Here is a 10214-nt window from a genome sequence, read left to right as displayed (position 1 = left end):
AACATCAGTATATTTTAACATTTGTTTTTACTGACTGTAAGAATCAATTGTTTTGTGTTTCTTATTAAAAGCTCTATTATATTGGACAATTCAATATTCTATATCAAATCATCAATTGACCATTCAAAGGTTAATCCAGTTAAAATCCTCCATGAAAAATTTAACATCGAGTCAGGCCCAGCCCATATCCCAAAAGAAGATTTCTAAATTTATTGTGAATGTGAAGGTTAAGATCTGGTAGCCCTGGAACTACACGTGCAACTTTCAGAGCAAATTGGATTGAATACATTTGAATTCCATTAGTACTTTAATGCAATCTATGGATGAAATGTATTAGCATCACAATGAGAAAACCCTCATTACAGGCTATAAAGGCTTTTTCACACTCACTAAATGCTTTCAAAAGTTTAGACAGCAGAAGTAATTATATTATTTTCCTGGTCCCAACTGATCAAAAGGAAAGTTTTTCATGTCTGATGGACTTTCTTTCCTTGTGACTACCATTATAACGAAGGCAGGAAAAGTGCATTGATTTAGGATTAGGCAAGCGTAGACAAGGGCTTCAAAGAAGAGATGGCATGTAAACACACACTTCTAGGAACTTGTCAAATTGAAGGGTCCAGTAAATATCACTGAATCTGATGATTAATTGTGTATCTTGTGATCTTTATGGGTGTGAGAATGGGAAGCAAATAAAGATAAATTGATGGATCCAGTAAATCACTGAATCTGATGATTAATTGTGTAACTTGTGTTCTTTATGGATGTGAGAATAGAAAGCAAATGAAGATGAATTCAGATCCATGTGATTGAACTCTTGTAAGCAACTACAGCAATTGCAGGATGCAATGCAAAAAGATTTAGGATGATCTAATGATAATTACAATGTAAAATCATTAGGATTTAGAAGAATATGGATCCACAACATTTTAATCCGTGAATGATATCCTCAGATGATCATCTCGCAGCAAATTTCTCAATAGATTTACTATCTTTACTACCACCAAACACGCTAACCAAATCATTTGATTTTAGGTTTTCTATAGAATTCATGCTACCTATGCCCCATTTTCTGTTCTTAAGCAGCACCAGATTCATTTATCATAGCAAACCCTGAGAGTAGATGTGAGAGGCTTAAAATGTTAAACATATTCTGAACTTTGAAGACATGAACTTAATCCAGCCAATTACAGGGAAAGACAGATAAAACCCAACCTGCATTTACTCTGTAATAGCACAGTTCATCATCTTAAAAATAAGATCTCAGTTCATCATCTTACTTTTCAGTACAAGAAATCAGAATTATATACCTTAGATTCAGTATTCCAATGGAAAAATGACAAATAAGAATGCATCGGATGCCAGGGAAGAAACTACAGCACAGAGCCTCTTATTTGGTTTGAACTTAACTAATAATATAATTAATCACAATAAATAATAATAATTAACCTTGGTTTCAGCCTTTAATTGGTAATCCAAGAGAGAATCAGAATAATATAGAGCTGTAATCCAACAGAAGCTAATGTAGTTTATGTTGCAACTTGCTTCCTGAATAGTTCTATGCTGTAAACGAGAAGCCAAAGATGCCATAGTTTACATACCTAAATCATGTTAATGTGTTCACATCATGAACCTAAGAGGCTTTTCTTGAAGAGGCTAATACCTCTTTTCATACAATGATCATATGATCCTACATTTCATATGCATTGTCTCCTTACAATTGCATGTGATTATAATCTGTGAAGCTCTGTTTCGTCTTGAAGCCAGCAATAGAATCAATATGGGCATGTTCTAGATGCTAGATTTCAACAAACGGAGAAGAAAAAACCTCATCTGTGATACTATGAATAGCTTCAACATCCTCCTTTGCATCTGGGGGTGATTGATTGAGGTCAGGCAGATGATTTCTCGCACTTTGGCCATGTTGGGTATCATCCATTGAGATCAAGCTACTTTCGGTGGGCATCCTCTCTTCAATCCGATGGCACCTCTTATGCCCACCAAGAGCTTGCCCAGATTGAAAAACCTTATGGCAGATAGAACACTCATGGGATTTGACCTTGAACCCTACAATTTCTGAAGACGAATGGCTGATTTTCAGAGTACCTTCCTCCGTAATTCCCTCTTCCTCATCTAAAAAACTTTCATCAATGACCTTATTACTCCTGCTGAATGCAAAGCACCCCTTGACCTTCCTGTGACTGGCTCTATGTCCCCCCAAACCCTGATGAGAATTAAAGACCTTGTGGCATTTGTTACACTTATATTTCCCATTGGTTTCTCCCCCATAAGAATCTCCCCACCGTGCTTCAGATTCACCATCTTCATCAGCCGTAACCCTAGGTCTAACATTGCTGTTCATCTTTTTCTGATTGATGATCCTTTTCTTACCGCCATCTGAATCCTCAAAGCTTCCATCAGATTCATACTTGGGTATCACCAATTTAGGCTTGGATTGAAACACGGACTCCTCTGTCATGCCATCCTCCACGGATCCATTGCCATTGGCACTGCATGCAAGCATCACCAAAAAACATGCTGTGTCTCTTTCCTCTGCAACTTCTTCAGCAGATGAAATTGTGTTCTTGTGCACTTCTTGTGCAAATTTCTTATGTGGGTCTTCTCCATCTGATTGCTTTCTTCCTCTTTTACCAGTTACAGACCAGTTGACAAGAAAGCAAGCCTTTCTCCTCTGCATTGCTCCTACATTCATTCACCTCATCATCAGCATCATCCGCCTGTTTTCTTCTCTTTTGAGCATATATAACTAAGTGGTGTGAAGTGGAAGGCTTAATCCTCAACCCCAAATTCCCTCCTTTCCATTTGTCTTCTCTAATTCCTCCCCCTCATCAAATTCTCCACCACCTTAACCAATTGTTACACAAGAACCAAAACCAACTCTCACATTCCCAAGCATCTAAGTATTTTATTTCGCTTTGAGGACGGTGTTTATTTTCATTAGTAGGAAGAATAGTATATACAGCACTATTGAAACAGGGAAGTCGTGAATTTAGTAAAAGGCGCATGTTATTGGCTTTAACCCCATAAAGAGAACGCCCATACTGTCCAAGTTGATATCTCGTCAATCATGAGTCTGCATTTAAAAACTTTGGACATGGGAGTAAAGGCAAAGTACATGGGGAGAGTGGACAAACAAGGGCAATGTCTTCTGTTCAGCTCTTCCGTGTGATGATGTCCCTTCTTCAACATCATCTCTTCCTACTCTATAGTGTGCTTTTGAAAGAAAAAGGAGAAAATAAAGTACTTATTTTTAAATTATTATATGGAAATAAAGTTTATAACAATGAAAACAATAGACTTATATATATATATAGACGAATTATCATTTATTACAATATAAAATAATAAAAAATAATTTGGATTGCTTGACATTCAAGGAGGTGCTCTCCAATTTGGTATTATCCTCCGAGGAGATTGTCAATGTTGCTCTTGGGAGTTGTACTAGCATACCTAACATCCATCATTTGCATCAAGTTGTGTGTTCCTTGTGTTCCTTTGTCCTACATGTGTGGTTGATTTATTTTCTCTTTGATTTTGTTCCCTTTGTTGTTTTGAGTTTCTTGTGTGCCTTTATCTTCTATGTCTTTTGCATGTGTAAACCCTTCCAGTGCTTATAGAATTTGGCTCTTTGAGCTTGTTTTTGTGTTCATACCATTTTTGAATTAATGGAAGTTATTGGCAATGTATTGTCAGATGAGAGTGAAAATAATATCAAGAAAAATGAAGGTTTAGGAAATTTAATTTTATCCGAGTCTGGCTCTCAACCAATGAATTTCAAAGAGAAGGAGAAAGAGCCTACAAAATCGTTGTCAAAGGGGATTATGTGGTTCCATGTGCACCCTTTGTTGAGTTTAATTAAGAGTTTATTTTCGTTGAAGTGGAACAAGGAGGATTATTGGGGGTCTGCCTCAACTGAGGTGGAAATGGTAGAAAAATCAAAACTAAAAATGCTAAAGAAAGAGGAAACTATAAGTTCCCTTCTAATACCTTCAAGGCCTTGGCCCTTTCCCCAATAAGGACATGATAAAAATAATAAAAAATAAGTGGGAAGGGTTGAAGAATGTGGTTATTTTCTTTGTTGCAATGGATTACTGCCTTCGCTATCACATGTTTGGGGGTAAGAAACTAGGTATTTATGTAAATTTATGTTGAATGTTACAAAAAGGTTCCTTTGTTATCTTTCTTAATAACCATAATTCAAGAAAGGGCATTAAATAAATCATTATGGAATGTGTTAAAATCTCTCTTTAGAGCCTTCTTATAGTCATCTAAGGGAAATTTTGAGCAATTGGTAGCATGTTCCTCACCTAATTGGGTTGAACTCAAAGGGCTTCAACCAAAGGAATTCTCAGGTTTCATGCCCACCCTCTTTTGAATTCAATGGAGAGTTTGTCATCACCGAAGTGGAACAAGAAGGATTATTTGGGGCCTACCCCAATGGAGGTGGAAATGGTAGTAGAATTAGAATTGTGAACACTAGAGAAAAAGGAAACAATAAGTTTGTAGTGCCTCTCCCATTTGATCTCTATAAGTCATCCTGGTGGATGCAATTGTGATGATCTTACCTTGTGAGTGGTCTACACCCTTGGGGTGATTTGACTTATATTGTTGCATTAGTTGGTTGATTATGTGTTCTACTTGATCATTATGGTTTCACTGAGGTTGTGCCAATGGTAACCTAGACTTATATGGTAGCACAATGTTGTTACGTGATTACCTTGAGATGTGTGTAGTGATTGCATTGTGTATTATTTGTCCTGTTGCACTTAACAAGGTTCTTGAAGCCGTGTTTACTCATGTGTTTGACCATGTTGATTTATATGTTTTTGATGTCATTTATGTTGTTGGGTAATTACAATTACTTCCATTATTAAATGCTAAAATAATTAGAAATGATTATCCATGTTGGATTCATTGGTATATCATGTTATGGATAAGTACCTTGCCGTTTCAATAATTTATGCAAAATAAGCTATTTAAATGAAATTAATTAGATGTTTTAGTCATGTGATTTTGCATAATTGTTACTTTGACTATTATATACTGTGCATCTATACTTGATTGTGTTCATTTATTGTGCAAGACTTATATCCTTGGCAGTGGCACATGAAGTTAGTGATTAGATCTTTCATGTCCAGCAAATATCATCCCTATATGGGTGACGTATCTCTATTGTGTTATAATAAACCCTCTGGTGATTGGTAAATCCATATTCATTATGCATGTGTGATTAGACCTGTGAGCGTGTCTGTGCATTTGGGAATCTGTCGAGGTTTCATAAGTTATTATAATATTACAATTTAATAATTTAAGGGAAATTTTATATTTTATTTATTTTATTTTATTTTTTTGGCTAATTTGTCATAGATGAATTCCAATTCAATTGGAAATGCCTAATTTAATTTGGGAAAAGGGGGAAAATAGATTATTAAGTGAACTAATAATCTATTTTATAAGTTACTTGATAAAGTGCTTATATTATGCCAAAAGGGAGTTTCTATACTCACTTTTCTATTTTCATGTTTTGAAGAAATGAGGGATTTCCTCTAAAACCCTCTTGGAGAAATTCCTTCATTTTCTCATTGTGATCGATCTGTTTGGTAGATTTGAGTGTGGAGTGGCTCATTAGATTTGTGTAGGAATTGCTCCACTTCCTTGATGGTTTCATTTGATTCATTAGCTTATTTTTTTACTGTGGCTTTTCTTGTTTTACCCACTTGGTTGTGAGGTAAGGCTTCCCCATTTAATTGTTTTGGCTTCATTTTAGATTTTGTCACTACAACATTTGGGGTCAAATTGCGACGATAGTGTAATTTCTGGTCATTTTCATGTTTTTTTTTTTTTTCAATTGTCCCCAATGACATCATGATACCAAAATTGGCATCATAATTGCGATGCCCTCGCGAGACTTTTAAAAAAACCACGACAACCATTTTCTATTTGTTTTGATTTTGGAGAGAGATGCACACAAAAGAAGTGGAGAGGTATGAACGTTGTCGTGGCATGCCCTTGTGATTAGTGCATTTGGTTGTTGTGCCCTCATGATCTTTGCATTTCATTGTCATGCCCTTGCTCTATGATTACATTGTAGTGTCGTGCCCTTGCTCTGCGATTACATTGTAGTGTCGTGCCCTTGCTTTGCAATTTCATTGTCATGTCGTGCCCTTGCTCTGCAATTTCATTATCATGTCATGCCCTTGTCATCTACGTGCCCTAGCTCTGCAATTTTCTTCAAGGGTGAGAAGGGGTACATATGTAAATGTTTTTTTCTTTTCCTTCTAAACATGTGGGTCTTTATATTTCCTTCTAAACATGTATCTCTTTATATATTCAGAGAGATCTTTTTCAAGGTGCTTATTACATATATGGTCCAGCTACATACATATTCCAGAATCCAAATAATAAAACAATAAAACTCGCTCAACCTATGCTAAGTTACCTCAAGATCTTGTACAAAAATAATGCAAACCATGAAAAATGGGTCGAGTTCACAAGAAATTTTACAAAAACATATCATAGCAGATATTTTGAGAAAGAAACAAATGATAACCAGTTAAATGGGTCTAGTTGTTGATTAGCTGGGTTTATATATACATATATTTAACTAGGTTATGGCATCTGAAAGGGAATGAGCCTCTTGATTATGCATATGTGTTTGGTACATTTCTTTCCTGTGATATATCTATGCATTTCGTTGTTGTGCCCTTGATCTGCGATTTGGTTGCCATGCCCCTATGATCTTTGTGATTTTGGTGTCGTGCCCTTGCTTTGCGATTTTGTTTCCATGGCATGCCCTTGCTTTACGATTTCGTTGTCGTGTTGTGCCCTTTCTCTATGATTTTGTTGCCATGCCCTAGCTCTGTGATTTTCTTCAAGGGTGTGTAAATGTTGGTTTCTTTTCCTTCTAAACATGTATCTCTTTATATCTCCTTTTGAACATGTATATCTAGAGATCTTTTTTAAGGTGCTTATTAAATATTAGCTACACAATAGAAAAATTGATCCAACTGCATACATATTCCAAAATACAAATAATAATAAAATAAAACTCGCTCAATTTGTGCTAAGTGACTTACCTCAAGTATTAGCTACACAATAGAAAAATTGATCCAACTGCATACATATTCCAAAATACAAATAATAATAAAATAAAACTCGCTCAATTTGCGCTAAGTGACTTACCTCAAGATTCTCCACAAAAATAATGCAGACTAGGAAAAATGGGTAGAGTTTACAAGAAATTTTACAAAAACATATCATAGCAGATATTTTTAGAAAGAAACTAGCCATAATCACGAGGCTCATTCCCTTGCAGAAGCCTCTGCCACAATGACATTACCTCTAAACCTTGCAAAGGATGTTGAAGTAGTTCCCAACCTTGAAACTCTCTTATAAGCATTTGATACTTGGGATTATTGTAAGGAGACTGTGCCAATATTTGAAACACTCTTATAAGCATTTGATATTTGGACTGCGAATTCTCAAAGACACTTGCAAATGATTCCAATGTCATAGCACCTACTGCAACACTTTCCTAGATTCTATCCAGTGGCTCCCATAATATCCTTTATTTTGTCTAGTTGTTGTTTATGCTGTGCAGTCTCTTTCTAAAGTCACTCTTTCTCCTTTACTCTCGTGCCTTAAATTTTGATTATCAAACTTTTGAATATCCACCTCTACCTTATCTAAAATCAACTTCACAATGTGTTGTAACTCTGACATAAATGTTTGATCATTGATAGCTTTCATTTCAGCATTCAAGTTTTCAAGATTGGTCAACACCTCACTTGTGGAAATCTCATGTCAAGCACTTTTTGTACTATTTCAACACCACATTCTTTCTTCTGAGCTAACAGTCCTTCAAATGCATTTTCTTGTAAAATATTAATTTTGTTGAACAATTGTAAACTCTTAGAAAGTGCATTGTTTTTTTCATGTGTGTGTGTGTGTGTGTGTGTGTGTGTGTGCACGCGCGCGCGCATGCACATATGTATGTATGTATGTATATATGTATGTATGTATATATAGAGAGATCTTTTGGATTGTGGGTTATGGATTATAAACAAAAATGAAAAGAAAACATGACATTAATCATTTCTTATTTGTTTTGATTGATTGTAGAGAGCTACACATGAAAGAGGGTGGAAATCTCTGAATGAGGGTGGAGAGCTCTGAACATTGGTGGAGATCAATGGAGATCTAGAATTTTTTTGTCATTCCCTTGCGAGCTCTGTGCCCTTGCTCTGCAATTTTCTTCAAGGGGAGAAGAGGTACCTATGCAAATGTTATTTTCTTTTCTTTCTAAACATGTATCTCTTCTTCATATATAATAGCTTTGGTCAGATTCAAGGATAATTGATTATGATGATTGTATGCTTATGTGCATGTATGCATGTAAATTAGTTCACTATGTGAACTTCTTTACATGCATACATACACAATTACATAGTACTTGTGCTAAATTAAATTAATCATTCATGTCTTGGATTCACACGAGCAATTATCCTTGCATTCAATTGAATTTATTCATACCAAACTAAGTATGTAGAAATATGTACTTTCATATTATATTATGTCTTGGTGATTGAGTAATGATCTTGTGCATAATGTTGTCTAGATAATGATTGTATGCATTCACATTAAGTCATAATAGGATCAAGTAGATGATCCATTTATGTTTTTGAATTAAAAAGTAGCCAAAACAAGGGGGTTGGCCCATAAAACAGTCAAATTGGTGAACCACCAGTAGATTAACACCAACCAGAATTACCCCTTACCATTTTTAACACAAAAATTGTTCGGAATCACAACTAAAAAAGTATCAACAAGCATAACACAATTACTGCTTGTACTAGAACTTATAAAACTTAGAAAGCAAAAAAGAAAAGGCACTACTGCCTTAAACCCAACAAAGTTCAACAACCATTAGAAAAACAACATAAAAAACTAGGAGGAAAGAGCCCTAAGACTTCTTGGCATCCTTCCTCCCCAAGAGGATTTTAGCCCAATCTTCTACAAGGAAGTCAAAGAAAATCTTGGAGTCCTCGCTAGTCAAATCATCCTCTTGATCCTTTAGTAGATGTAATGTGGTAGTAGTAGCATGCATCACCTTGATAGTAAATTTAGTCAAGATACACATTCTATCCTCTAGAGCATGGATTCTTTGCCACAGTTCATTGCCAGCCATCTTCCGGACCTCCTCAGTGATTACTTATTTGTCACAATGACAGTCGATCATCCATTTATGTTACTTCATACTTTTTTTATTAAACATTTTGTTTAACATAATTAGTAATACTAGAATTATACAACTACAACTAGTACTCTTGTTTATTTTATTTTATCATATACATTTAAGACTATTATTTTTCTTAAAATTAGACTGTATATTAGTTATCACTAAAACACAAATATAGATTTCTGATAGTTAGTTTTTTTAATTTCAAGATCTTCATATTTAACGTGAAGAGTTTCCACTACTAGACAATGGAATAGCCACAATGTGGAGCCACATAGCTCAAGGATTTTTCCACCATATTATTTTTTAATTATATTTTTTTCCTTCAAAAATATTATAGGTGAATGTTCTTTTGATTTTCCATATGTTATATAATTTGTCACTTGTCGTTTGAGGTAATTTTCTATTATGAGATAGAGACATCTATCATAAGGATGGACATGCCAATTTTGATCATCCTGCTTTCAAAGTTGTTTCCCTCATCTAATTAATGAAACTACTTGCAACTGACATCCTAATTTTTTGCAACTTGCTCGATCAATCATTCACACAAACGAATCATTCAATATCCATAAACAACATCTAATCTTTTGTAAGTATTTCTCCTCCAAAGACCCAATACATGGAGCCATTATCATCATGAGTAGACTCACTCTACTCAGATGAATTCAATTGAAACTAGTCATACCAAACTAAGTATGCAAAAATATGTACTTAGAAATTATATTATCTCTTAGTGATTGAATAAAGATCAAATACAATTTTTCAAGGTGATAAAATTGCATATTTAGATGTATGTATGTATATATGTATGTATGTATGTATGTATCTTTGCATCTCGTTGTCGTGCCTTTGTGATCTATGTATATGTATGTTTGTAAGTATGTATGTATATGTACATATATATGTATATATACATACATACACACATATGTATGTGTGTGTATGTATATAT

General features: G+C 34.8%; 1 protein-coding gene across 1 annotated transcript; it reads right to left on the bottom strand.

Moving 5' to 3' along the window:
* Positions 1-1435: 1435 nt before the first annotated feature.
* Positions 1436-2982, bottom strand: LOC149549451 (uncharacterized). Its single transcript, XM_089792831.1, has one exon. The coding sequence runs from the start codon at positions 2711-2713 to the stop codon at positions 1799-1801; it is 915 nt and encodes a 304-aa protein (XP_089648957.1). The 5' UTR covers positions 2714-2982; the 3' UTR covers positions 1436-1798.
* Positions 2983-10214: the final 7232 nt, after the last annotated feature.

The sequence above is a fragment of the Cupressus sempervirens genome, chromosome 7 (genome assembly GCF_028749045.1).
Source record: "Cupressus sempervirens isolate cs-2001-9-10 chromosome 7, ASM2874904v1, whole genome shotgun sequence".
NCBI lineage: Eukaryota > Viridiplantae > Streptophyta > Pinopsida > Cupressales > Cupressaceae > Cupressus > Cupressus sempervirens.
Note: the sequence above shows the minus strand (reverse complement) of the source record. Positions and strands in the feature narration are given on the sequence as shown.

Bases quoted from the DNA above. Each gene is read 5' to 3' on its own strand.
- LOC149549451 (XM_089792831.1), bottom strand. From the start codon at position 2,713: ATGAATGTAGGAGCAATGCAGAGGAGAAAGGCTTGCTTTCTTGTCAAC.